This window comes from Onychomys torridus, chromosome 1, assembly GCF_903995425.1.
Source record: "Onychomys torridus chromosome 1, mOncTor1.1, whole genome shotgun sequence".
Classification (NCBI taxonomy): domain Eukaryota; kingdom Metazoa; phylum Chordata; class Mammalia; order Rodentia; family Cricetidae; genus Onychomys; species Onychomys torridus.
The window spans coordinates 145,030,739-145,044,236 of record NC_050443.1 but is presented as its reverse complement, the minus strand read 5'-3'; the positions used below and the strand labels follow the sequence as shown (position 1 = coordinate 145,044,236).

General features: G+C 45.2%; 1 protein-coding gene across 6 annotated transcripts in view; it reads right to left on the bottom strand.

The window, feature by feature from the left end:
- Window positions 1–13,498, bottom strand: part of Smarca2 (SWI/SNF related, matrix associated, actin dependent regulator of chromatin, subfamily a, member 2) — a 172,162-nt gene that overhangs the window by 67,874 nt on the left and 90,790 nt on the right. For all 6 annotated transcript variants that reach the window (XM_036208296.1, XM_036208325.1, XM_036208318.1 and 3 more), the window contains exons 22-24: window positions 11,019–11,065; window positions 8,776–8,942; window positions 3,070–3,233 (exon numbers count right to left, since the gene is read on the bottom strand). In XM_036208296.1, the coding sequence (XP_036064189.1) occupies window positions 3,070–3,233; window positions 8,776–8,942; window positions 11,019–11,065 (378 nt within the window). The remainder of the gene's footprint in view (window positions 1–3,069; window positions 3,234–8,775; window positions 8,943–11,018; window positions 11,066–13,498) is intronic.

Genomic DNA, 13,498 nt, shown 5'->3' with positions numbered 1-13,498 from the left:
GCCCTCTGTGTAAAAGAGGCTGATGGACACTAAGATGCAGGTAGCAGCAGATCACAGGGACAGCACAGACACACAGCGGGAAGCCCCGGAGTCCTCGGGAATTTGTTGCAACAGTTTTGGTGGCAGCGGCAGCGATTCGGGTTTGTGTGTCTAGATCACCAGTCTATTTGGAAAGCAGCCACAGCGGGGACTGCTAAGATGCAGAGGTTAAGAGAGGCCAAGTCCCTCGGCAAAAAAAAAAAAAAAAAGTGCTGCAATTACTGGGTGGTTTAATGTTTCTGAGGTTTCTATATATTTTTGTTTTGAGTTTGTGTTGCTGTTTTCTGGCTTGTTTTTCTTTGTTTGCTCTATGTTTGGGGCAGTACTGGAGATTAAATCCCTGGCTTCACACATATTCTTTTAGATGCACTATATTTCCAAGCCCTGCTTTTACCTGGCTGTCCTGGAACTCCCTCTGTAAGAGCAGGCTGACCTTGAACTCAGAGGTCTTCCTGCCCCTGTCTCCCGAGTGCTGGGATTAAAGTCCTGCAGCTTCCTTTCTGTTGTTGTTGGTTCCCCACCCCCAACCCCCCCCCCAACCCCACCCCCACCCGGCTTGCCTTTACTTTTTGAGACAAAGCATCACTAAACGGCCTAGGCTGGCCCCGACGTCACTCCGTCACTCCGCAATGCCAAATGGGATGAATCTACCTGCTTCTGCCGCCCTCACAGCTGACATTACAGACCTGTGCCTGTACAAGGTCCTGTTTATGTCTGGGGTTTCAGTCAGCAATCTCAAACTTCATCACCCTCACTTGTGTGAGATGAACTGTGGTGGTTTGTGAGAGTGGCATTGCAGACCCAGGGCCGTGGCACCGCAGAGGGGGGGCGTGACACTGCAGAGGGGGGCGTGGCACCGCAGGGCCGGGGGCGTGGCACCGCAGGCCCGGGGGCGTGGCACCGGTCAGGAGGCGTGGCACCGCAGGGGGCGTGGTGCTGCAGGCCCGGGGGGCGTGGCGCCGGCCAGGAGGCGTGGCACTGCAGGCCCGGGGGGCGTGGCACTATGAGTTGGTGCAGCCTTGTTGGAGGAAGTGTGTCACTGTGGGTGGACTTGATGTGTAAGAAGCCCAAGCCAGACCCAGTGTGGCTTGCTCTCTCTCCCTGCTGCCTTCAGATCTGGATGTAGAACCATCAGCTACCTCTCCAGGACCATGTCTACTTGTGTGCTGCCATGCTTCCCGCCATGACGATAGTGAACTAAACCTCTGAACTGTAAGCCAGACCCCGTGAAATGTTTTCCTTTGTAAGAGTCGCTGTGGTCCTGGTGTCTCCTCGCAGTAATAGAACACTGACTAAGACATGATGTCTGAACTCTAGAGCCCCGGTAAGAAGAGGGCCTGTCTGGAGACTCTATGGTCGACTGGTTTGTTATACAGCCACGGAACTTCCAGTTAATAATGGAAATCCAAAGCCGTGTTTCTCATCAACAGTTTGAAGAGAGTCTGGTAACTGTAGGACTTTGTTGGTAATTCTGAATGCATGCATTCTCTCTTTGTTTCCAGGTAGGAAGAAATCCACAGATCTGTCACCCTAATAGGAATCCCGCTGAGCTGTAGAATACAATCAGGGTGGTAGAGCACTCGCCTAGCAAGCACAAGGCCCTGGGTTGGATCCTCAGCTCAAAAAAAAAAAAAGAAAAGAAAAAGTGTTTCTGGCCTGGGCGGTGGTGGTGCACACTTTAATCCCAACACTCGGGAGGCAGAGCCAGGCAGATCTCTGAGTTCCGGGCCAGCCTGGTCTACAGAGCGAGATCCAGGACAGTCACCAAAACTACACAGAGGAACCCTGTCTCAAAAACACTGAGGAAAAAAAAAAGGTGTTTCTGAACTCGAAGCAAGCACGCTCTGCTGGTGGCTCCCACCCTTAGCTCAATCTTCTCATCCCACAGAGAATGACTGGGATCAATGTTCAACACAGAGGTTCCCAGGCTCACTGAACTAGATACCTGGGGGAGGGGCAGCAGCTACTCTTTAAGAACTGCCTTTCAATTCCAATGTGCGCTTCACTCCTGGCCAGCAGCACTTCCTGGAAGTCCCCACCACTCAACCTTCCCAATTACCAGGAGATCACAGGTCACAGCTGAGGGTGGCCAACTGCTGAGGGGCCTGGGTGAGATGGACACAGTTCACGTTCATATGTAAGAAGTGCGGTCCCCACTTTTAGCAGCTGGAATCCAGGGGTGGCTACACTATGCATCTTACAGGCAGATGCCCTGTGTCCTAGGGTTTGCTAGGAAACCTGTGGCATAAAAGATCTAGCTGACATTTATTCTGGGACCACCAAAATATCCTTCTTAAAGAATACATCTAATGTTGCCTAGAAAAAAAAGTTAACATAACAAATACTCTCCATAGGATATTGTGTGTGTGTGTGTGTGTGTGTGTGTGTGTGTGTGTGTGTGATTTTAAATGACATACAAAATATAGAAGGTTAACTATCCTATACTAACTGTTCAGGAAGAAGTTATTTGACTCGCCTGGGACTCAGTCTCCTTAATGGCAAAACCGTCAAGAGTAACACTGATGTCCTTTCAGGGTGATTGTGGAACTGAGCGAGGCAAGGCATACCAGGAGGCCAGTTCGGAGGGAGTGCTCAGTGGGTGCTAGCTCTTGTGTTCCTCAGTCTGTTTTTACTATTTCTGGCCCTGGAGGTCAACTGCAGAGTCTCATGAAAACTAAGCTCACAGTCCACCACTGAGCTCCTCCACCCCCAGCCCGGGGAACGTTTTTGATTTATCCTTCACCAGATGCAATTTGCTCAATGGCAATCCCAAGAGATGGGATTAAGACAGAAGAAAGCGAGTTTTCCAGCCCACTCTTGGGCTCTTCACAGGCTTGGGTATAACAGAAATAGCTGTGCTCCAAGGGAGATAAGAAAACAGCCATAATAATTGGTTGGGCTATTTCTCCTTTGGAGAAATTGCCCGGTCATTTAGAAATGTGCTCTGTCCTATAAATGTGAGTGATGAAACTGATAATCTTTCCCTTCCTCTCCAGAGGGAAGCCTGCGCGCCCAAGGAGATATGCGCACCTGATGAGGATTCCAGTCGCTGTCAAAGATGACCACTGTGTCCGCAGCCTGAAGATTTAAGCCCAGGCCCCCAGCTCGTGTGCTCAGCAAGAAAATGAAATACTGGGACCCAGGTTCATTGAATTTCTTCAGCAAAGCAGCGCGATCTTCAGACTTTGTGGTGCCTAAGGGGATAAGAAAAATAAATTTGCCAATTAACTCCCGTCCGGAAAAGGCGGAGAACTAGACAAAAATGCCTGCTTCCTTGAGAAACACACCCCCAGTCCTCTCAAGCACTGGTGAGGTAATGGTTGGGGATTTTTGTAGTTTTAGAAGGAACTTAAAGCATTTTGCAATTAGGAAAAAAAAAAAAAAAAGATAGAAAAGGAGGAGCGTGTTTACCTGTTTCTGATCAGATACCTTTGCAACTTCACAAATTCTAGAACATTCTTATTCTAAGATGCAATGAAAACATTTCCTGAACTTATTTCTGGACTTAAAAATAACCAATAATTTAAAAGCCACCCACGTACATTTATACACACATGCTTGAAAACAGTGATTATAATGGGTTAAAGAAGCTTTCCTGAGCGGTATTAGATCGAGGACTTATTTCCCCCAAGAAAATTAAAACAGAATGATATCTGCTCTCCACTGCCTTAGCATTCATGTTGATACTAAGGACAGGATGGTAAAATCATCCATGTGAAGGGACTACTTCCATTCTGAAGACCCAAAACCACACTTTCTAAAGGTGAACCTACGTGTTTCTGAGACTGACTCACTGCTCTTTGTGTTAAAAGACGATGCTACATTATTATCAGTCAACAGAGCTGGCTGTTAGATACCAGGGTGGTCATGATAAAGAATTTTGAAGAGTACAGACTCAGCAAAGATCACCAATCCAGACTGTGGGCACTCACTTGTGGGCACACTTGTGTCCCAATCTAGCCCTCTGGAACATATTTATCCAGACTCTTCATAAAATGCACCGTGGAAAGGCCAGCACAAAACTTCACCAGGATTCCACCTGAATGTACTTCGCTAGGGAAGTGGTGATGCTGGATTCTGAACAGGCTGATGGGGAAAATCTAAGCATGTTACATGATACTCCCTGGCTGGCTGCTGTACAAATGTTATTCCGATGTGTGGTTCTGTTTTTAAGATGAAAATATACCACAATTTATTTCAGAGGATTAAAACACTTAGCTGACTCCAGCCAGAGGAATCAAGTTACTTACTAGGGTCAAGTTCCCAAACACGGGGATCTGTTTTTCACATTTAGTAAAAATAATGAGCATCCTCAGGAGGGGAGAGAAGCGATCCCCCAAATACAGCAAGCAGGGATTAGGAGCCATGGTCTGGAGGCTCTCATAACAAAGCAATGTTCTGTAGACAAGTCTTACTTTCTAAATTAGATTTTTTTGTTTGGTGAACTGCTCAAATCCTTCCAGGGGGAAATGTAGGAATCTAGACTTGAGGGAGGGATGGTTTATTGAGTGGGGTCTGAAATATGCAAACCTTTTTTTTTTTTTTTTTCCTTTTTCCCAGAACTGGCTTGCTGAAATTAGAGCAAACCATTTGTCCATGATGCTAACAAACGGAAGACATGTTTTGTTTTGCAGGAGACCCTCTCTACACTGCCTTTGTAGTTACAGTCTTCTCTACAGAAAGAAAACGTTTGACTTCTGCCTCACAGTCGTAGAGACCCTGTCTATTATTAACTGGAGAGCTTGCTACATGCCCTTCACAAAACAGCATCATGGCAGAAGTGGGTCCACAGTAAGCCTGGCTACCTTATGACTAGGACCCAAAAAGCCTAAGGGAAGGGTTGGGGCCCATAATCTTCTTGAAAGGCATGTCCCCAGGGACTCAGAGACTTCCCACTAGGCCCCACCTCTTACAGGGTCAACCATCTCCCAGTACGGACATTCCAGGGAGCAAACATTTAACACATAGGACTTTAGAGAAACTGAAGATCTCAAGTAGAGCTTTTACCCCTCCATAAAGGGAGAATTCTATGTGAACACCACACCTACCCTTTAGTTAGGGATAGAGAGGATTGAACCCACAGCCGTGCACATGGTCGGTAAGTACTCTAGCACCAAGCTGCAACAAGTCCTATAGAACACCCTAACCCTATACTTGATCTCCTACACAGGGTTCAGTTGGAGAAGATTATAACATTTTAAGCTTATCCCAGGCATGTTTTGTGTCTTAACACACTTGTATGAAGGTAACGCCAGTGGAGCATTAGTTTACTCACTCACATGTTTGTGAATTAAAAGAAAAGACAAACAAACAAACAGACAGACAGAAATACTTCTCAAATGAGGAAAGGAGAAATAATGGCCTTGGTTCGTTAGCAGCCAGGCACAGAAGCTGGCACTTGGACACTCTGAGGTTACAACCTTCAACAGTTTTAATCACTGAAAAATGATCTGGTAAAGATTAAGTCTTAAGATATGAATAGAACCAACTGGGAATATGCCCACCTAGGATGCAGTAACCTCAAGCGTAAAACAGAGCACGGAAAAATAACAGTGTCAGAATTCGTTAGTCAAAGGAGTCCTCGGGCTCTCCACCAGAGACCTCAGGCAAACAGATCAAGCGTGTATCTTCTGAGTGCTTAAACTGTAAAAAACAGCTGGAGACTTGACATATTACAAAAATAAACAAGAAATAGTCAATCACTTTCCAGGTATAGCTATCCAGCATGTTCTAGGAGAAGGTCTAGAATTGCCTGACGTTTCACCTCTTGAGTATTGAAGGGGAGTCTGGCTCTTCAGTATTGTTAGGGGAATCTCAAACTGCCCTGGAAGAGTTCATCCAAGGGCAGGCAATCCTCGACGAAGGTGCAGGGGGTTTAAAGTGCTCAGCACCAACATCTACTTCACGTGTTCCAGACTCTGGTGTAGGACGCAACCCATCACAGGAACACAATTAACAGCAAGGGGCAACTGTATTGAAAACTAAAGAATTTGCCAGAAGGAACACATGGAACACATTGCCAGACTGTCGTTGACTGCTAATTTTTCACTGAGTTTTGGCTGTCTTAAGAAATTTCATCTTGTGGATGAAACTTCACCATTTGCACTCACAAAGGAAACAAACAAAAAAAAAAATCATTTCCCATGACAATAAAAGAATAGTATAGTGTAAGTCTGTTGGTAAAATCACAAACTTTGTAGGAAAATATTTGCTTAGCTTTTAGCAAGAGATTTTTTTTTCCTCCTGAAGCTCAAGTTGAGATGTCAAATTTAGTAATGAAAACCTGAAGATGTTTTATGACCTGGATGACAGGGTGGTATGGGGAGCAGCTGGAAAGGTAAGTAGTAACATAGCCATGTGTACACCGCTTTCCACTTCTAAAATGAATGGCTGGGGTTTGGAGTGGAGGAAGCCTGTCCAGGCATCATGGTCCCCATGCAACACTTTTACACAACTTCATGTCTCCTGAAAGAACTGCCTAGTTGTCCTGTTTCCCCAGGACTCAGCTGCGTGCGGCCAAGTTCAGAATCCCTGTTAAAATGCCGCTGCTGGCCAAGCTAACTGTATTTCAAAGGTGGAGTTATTTCCCTGGGATGCTCAAACCAAGCATTGTTGAAACTAGATAATCCAAGCTAGAACCCGGTTTCACAGCTCAGCTTTGTGTTTGGGTCTTCCAAATGGAGACTGTGCTGACTGACACAAAAGATACTTACCTATTGAGAAAATGAGCAATACTCATAAAGTATTTTCCCTTTTATCCTGCATGTAGCCTTACATTAGCTGAAGAAGCAGGCAAACACAAGAGAGACTGTAAATCACTTTTTGCCACTTTTTTTTAAAAAGATGTATCTGTCACTGTTAAATGTTGTATTGTGCACTTTGCCTGTGTGCATGTATATCACATGTGTGCAGTACCCATGATGGCCAGAAGAGGGCACTGGAGTCCCTGGCACTAAAGTTACAGATGGTTGTCAGCTGCTGTATGGGTGCTGGGAACTCAACCCAGCAAGTGCTCATAATTGCTGAGCCTTCTTTCTAGCCCTTCACTCGTTTTGTAGATTCAAATCTTCCCAGGGTATAGTCCCCAAAGTGACAGGAAATAGCAACAGTGTGAGGCAGACACCACAGAGTGGCTAGCACCCTACAACCCAGGGGGACATCTGAGCAATTATAGCAGGCACCCACAGTGGGAGAGAGGGCTCCACTCCAAGAGAAAAAATAAACTACTCAGATTTGACAACAGAGAGAGACTGGATGAGAAGATTATCTAGGGACACACGTTCATATTGACTTAACCAGTCAACTTTGAAAACAAAGGGTAAAGGGTCTTTAAATAATCAAGTGTGTGATGGCACAACTAACTTTAAATGAGAATAAAAAGCGTTCATTAGCTTAATAAGACCCCAAGAGGTAGGCCATACAGAAGATCAACCGAAAAACTCAAGTGAGAAAACATTTGCCAAGTATGCTTGGTTTGTTTCTAATTAACCATGTATGGGGTGTGGTGGGATGGACATCAGACTGAAAATAGCCCAAAACCTTTTAATGGAATATACATTTTAATTTCCCACTCACTTAACAATAACGTTGCATTGCATCAGGTAAAAATGGTTATTAGAAAGGCTGGGCTGTCTGCACTCAGATCACATGCATGCTGCACATAAGCCTGCTCTGACCCCTACATACCACCACTTCTTGACCACATTATCCATTGCTGGACTTTGACATTGCCATTTCTTTAATCTCTGAGATACTACGGTCAGTATCCAATTTAGCCATGTAATTTAGGGAATATCCCTAAATGTATATTTTCTTCTATTCATATTTGCTTATTAATGTGATGGTTGGATTTCATTCATTTTTTTTTTCCCTTCTTCTTTTGGAGACAGGGTTTCACTATGTAGGCCTGGCTGGTCTAGTAATCACTATGTAGAACAGGCAGGCCTTGAACTCACAGAGGTCCACCAGTCTTTGTCTCCTGAATGCTGGGACTAAAGGTGTGCACTACCAGGCCCAGTCAAATTTTGTCCTTAAATTTAGGCAACTTCTTTAAATAGTTTGTGTGCTTGGTAGTTTGTGTCAACTTGACACAAGCTAGAGGTATTTGGGAAGAGGAATCTCCATTGAGAAAATGCCCCCTCCAGATTGGCCTGTGAGGTGTTTCCTTGATTAATGAGCTATGTGAGAGGGCCCAGTGCACCGTGGGCAGCGCCAACCTGAGTAAACTGTATAGGAAAGCAAACTGAGCAAGCCAGTGAGAAGTGTTCCTCCACGTGTGACCTGGGAGTTATAAGATGAAATAAACCCTTTCCTCTCCAACTTGCTTTTGGGCATGGTGATTTATCACAGCAATGGAAACCCTACCTAGGACAATTTGCAAAATCCAGGAAGCAATGAAGTTTCATCTCATAACAATGTGGCTTGTACCTATGTCCTACTTAGAGACCTCTAGAGGCCTCAATGGCAAACTTGTAAATAAACCATTACACTGTTTTTGAATAAAGGAGACATAGAGTGTATACCAGTGTGTGTGTGTGTGTGTGTGTGTGTGTGTGTGTGATAAACAGCTGGGCAAATCATGTCAGTGACGTGAAGGGCATCAGAAGACATAAACTCTGCATCTAGCAGGCCCACTCTTCAGTATTATCCCTCCTTTATGGCTGAGATTGGAGCTTAGGACCCAGAGTCCCCTCGTTTTCGGGCGTGTGGCTTGAGTCTGATGTCTCCCGCACTTACCATCAAGGCGCAGATAAAGGAAGTTCCGAAAAGCAAAGTAATCCTCCATGATGGTCATGAGAGACGTCATCTGACAGAAGAGCAGCACGCGGTGGTTAGTCGCTCTCAATTTGGGCAGAATCCGATCAAGCAGCTCAAACTTTCCCGAGGCCCGGTACAGCTCAGCCCTGAACCCAAAAACGCAAAACAAGAAGGCAGTATGACTGCTGTCTTCTGGAGAGATCCAGAAGTGCCTAGCTTTTCAGATCGAGCATTGCACATAGTAGACATTCAATAAGGAACTGTGGATGGAAGGGTGAATGAATGAACGGTTTTAGCTCCAAAGCCATGCGAGCATTTAGAGGGGAAAACACCATCCCTACAAAACCCATGAAGGGTACGATGTGCATGCTACCTACGTGGCATGTGCCAGAAGGAAAAGGGCACCCTTTTGTATCTCTAAGATTCTTCATGGTGTGCCATCAAGTTACCTTAGGACACTCCTGATTTACTCAAATACTTATTGAGCACCTACTGGGTACCAACACGATATGGGTGGGCATACAATGATAAAATGTACGATTACACGTTGTGGTCAGGGCTTTATAAAGAAAAGCAGCAGGTGACAATGAGGACTCAGAGTATGCTAACCCCTAGCAGATCCTTTCAGAAATAAAGTTTTACCAAAGCACAACTATGCCCATGCATTTCTGTCTGTCTGATTCTATCCTACACTAGCCATGTCAACAGGCACAGCAGACTTTATGGTCCACGAAGCTGAAAGTATTTCCTATCTGTCTCTTTACTGATACAGCTTGCCAATCACTGACTTGGAGTACGTGAGGTCAGTGACTTCCCTGGAGAGAGAACACTTTAGCTAAAACCTGAAATAATGAGTGGAAAGACATCTAAGTGAGAAATGAGGGCATGCACATAGAGAGGTGTTTGCAGGGAAAGGGAAAACCATGAGCACAGGCCCTGGAGAGTGAAGGAGCCTGATACACCTCACAAATTGGGACCAAGTAATGGGGACTGTAACTTAAGCATAAGTGAAGTGGGATAGTGGGGCCTGAGGACAGATCTGGGAGGTGGGAATGGAGCAGCTACTGAGGAGTCCTTTCGGACTGTTCTGGTTTTCAATGCAATGGGCGATGACTGATGCGTTGTAAACAGGAGGATGACCTTGAGTAACCTGTTTCACAGGGTTGCCATGGGCACCTGTATGAGGGGACTGGGGAGGGATACGGTCCTAGCCTACTGAAGGAGTGGAAAACGTGACGGGAGCAGGGAGATGATGCTGTGGTAAGGAGGAAGGCTGAAGTAGGCCCTTCCTCTGCGATAAACCTTTTGTTTTCGAATCAACTGTGCTGTGTAATACTGACATTCACTTTCAGGGTTGAAACCATGCGAAGCGGTCACCTGTGTACATGCAGTCAACAATGCTGAAAATACATCACTGGGCGGCAGAATTTATGCCATGGTACATTTTGTTCCTAACGACGGATCCCTTTTCCCATGTGCCTTCCTGCTACCCATCAGTTACTCTGAGACCTGTCCTTCAATAGCCATCATGCTCCCCTGTACCTCTGGCCATGCTGGGAGAAGCAGGAGTGGACAACTGAAGCATGGACTGAGAAGGGCCAAGTGGCCTAATCCTGGTAGAATCCAGTTTCTGTTGCCCCTGCCTGCCCCTGAGATTCAACAAGGACACACACGCCCTAATAATTCATCTCTCCTGGGATGAGATACAACACATTCTGTGTAGAGTAAGCTTTGATTGTTTCTCTGCTGCAAGGGGAGGTTCTGTCCTGTGCCCATGCTATCGAAAAGTCCTACTTAGATCATACTCTATAAACTGACTCTAAAGCTGATCATCCACTTACAGCAGATGAGACACTTTTTTTCATGCACATGAATGCTAAGCATTCACAGGAAATTAGTAGGAAAAAAAAAAAATCTCTTCAAGCCCGAGTTACACTTTAGCTTAGCAGTCACCAGAGTCAGGGACTGAAACAACGTTTTTAGAATTCGAAGGCACTGGTACGTCTCTTAAATGAGATCTATGTCCGTTGAACAGACAATTGCTTAGGGCAAGCTGAAATGGATGCCGTCAAAGTACAAGGAAATGCTGCTATCATTTTGATTAGCAGCTTCTGCCCCTCTGAAGGAGAGCGAGGAGGGGTAAGGAGGCTGGAAGCTTACAGAAAGAGGGTAGGTAAGGCCAATAACAATGCATCCTGAAAGAGGAAAAAAAGAGGGTTTACCCATTGATGACCCCATTTGAATAGCCCAGGTGTTCAGCAAACGATTCCTTGAAAAGAGAGAAGAAAGCGATTTTAATATGTAATCAAACTTCTTGGTTTCTCGAGTATATCTAAAGCACAGTCTAAGCAAATCAAATGATCCTCAAAGAGCCAATCAGAAACTCAGGTCTCTGGGTTCCCTTTCTGTCCCATCAGAGAGTGCCTGAGCATGCATTGGCCAGGAGCTGAGCCTAGAGCTCTTTCTGGGGATCCACCCACAAACTCACAGCCCAAGCTAAAGGCAGGGTTTTTTAATACAAGCCAGTGGTAACTATTGTGTAACCATAAACACAACACAGCAATAGCAAGCAACAGAAATAATGGCCATTATATAACATTCACTGGCCCCTCTCAGCCCTCCCTTTTCTCTTCACAATAAAGCCCTAACCATACTAGACCAGTGGTTCCCAACCTTCTTAATGCTGTGACCCTTTAATACAGTTTCACACATAAGGCTAGGAGTTTCAGACCGATGTAGGCCACACAGAGAGGTCCCTGCTCAAAATAAAGCACAGCTTTCATTCCTCAGGTTTGAAGGTCCCTAAGGAGATAACTCCAGCCCCAAAACTGGGGTTACGGAATTATTTGGTATCAATACAAGGTATGGGAAACAAAACAGAACATTGGCAAACCCACCAAGTATCTTGAGCCCATAATAGCCAGAGTCTATGGTAGTTTTGGTATAATTGGCCCTCATAATCTGGCAGTGAAGGTAGAAAACAGAAAGCTGGTGAAGAAGTAATTGAACAAGAGGGTCATGTTCCAGGCCCAGCAAATAGCAGAACTTGGCAGCTTTGGCTACATTGGTTCTGGCTTTAGAGTTTAGAATAGAAAAAATGGGTTATAGAAATTGCTTTTGCGTCTAAGAAATGAAGCTGGGGCCAGCCATGTGTCAGGGGTGTCCCTGAATGGGGACCTAGTAGAGAGGTCATTGTGTGAAGCTGTGATGTTGAAGCCTGGATCACCCTGGAGAACCCAAGATATTAGAGATGCCAGAGCTGTGGGGTACCTGCTGAAGAGAGCTGCTAACAGGGAGTGGAACCAGCCCAAGAGAAGCAAGTGTGTTGCAGTCAACAAAGCTGAACAGTGTTGGGGATCTGAAGAGTGCTTTGACATCAGACATGGAGATGTAGAGTTTGGAGTCAGCCCAGCTGTTTTTTGTTCTTGTTTTGGTCCAGTATTTCCTCACTATGCTCCCTTCCCTGCATATTATATGTTGGAAGTATGTGATGTTTTTTTATTTTGATTTTTACAGAGGGACTGTGGTAATATATTATGTCCCTCAATATACTGTGCACTCTAATAAACTAATCTGGGGATCAGAGAACAGAGCCAGCCACTAAATTAGATGAATAGGTCAGGCAGTGGTGGCACGCACCTTTAATCCTATCACTCAGGAGGCTTGTCTGGATCTTTGTGAGTTCAAGGCCACACTGAGAACAGAGCCAGGCATGGTGGCACACACCTTTAATCCCAGCACTTGAGATCTCATGTCTTTCCTTGGGAAGGACACACGCCTTTAAACCAAGGAAGTGATGGCAGGAAGCAGAAAGGTAAATAAGGAGTGAGGACCAGGAACTAGGGACTTTTTAGCAGCAGTTCAGTGGAGACACTTTTGGGTGAAGACTCAGAGGCTTCCCAGTTTGAGGAAACAGGATCAGCTGAGGAGTTGGCAAGGTGAGGTTTGTTGTGGCTTGTTCTGCTTCTCTGATCTTTCAGCATTCACCCAAATATCTTGCTCTGTTTTTATTATTATTATTATTATTATTAATAAGACCTCTGAAGATTTGTCTTACAAGGGATTACAGTTAAGTGATTGCCATTTTTATCAGAAAAGAATTTGGACTTCAAAAACAAGTTTGAGACTTAGAGACTATGTGGACTTTTGAAGTTAGACTGAATGCATTTTTTATTTTTTATTTTTTTTGCATTATGATGTAGCTACAAGCCTTTGGGGTCCAGGGAATGGAATGTAGTGGTTTGAAAGAAAATGACCCCCAGAGGGAGTCAGTATTAGGAGATGTGGCATGGTTGGGGCAGGCTTTGAGGTTTCTTTTGCTCAAGCTTCCCTCAGTGTGACCATCAGTTGACTTTCTGCTGCCTTCTGGTCAAGACACAGCCAGCACCAGTCTGTCTGCATGCTGTCATGCTCTCCATCGTGATGCTAATAATGGACTGAACCTCTGAAACTGTAAGCTGCCACCTCAGTTAAATGTTTTACTTTATAAGAATTGCTGTGGTGATGGTGCCTCTTCCCAAAAATAAAAACCCTAACTAAGACAGAGTCAGGGACAACTACAGGCTCTGGCTTCTAGGAGCGTCCTCAAAACTGTTATATAAACAAGCACCCGTGCAGTCTGTCTGAATCTACGGACAGCCATTTAGAGTGCAAACAAGCAGACGCCAGAGAGCATCTGCCCAGAACCTCATCACACCACTTT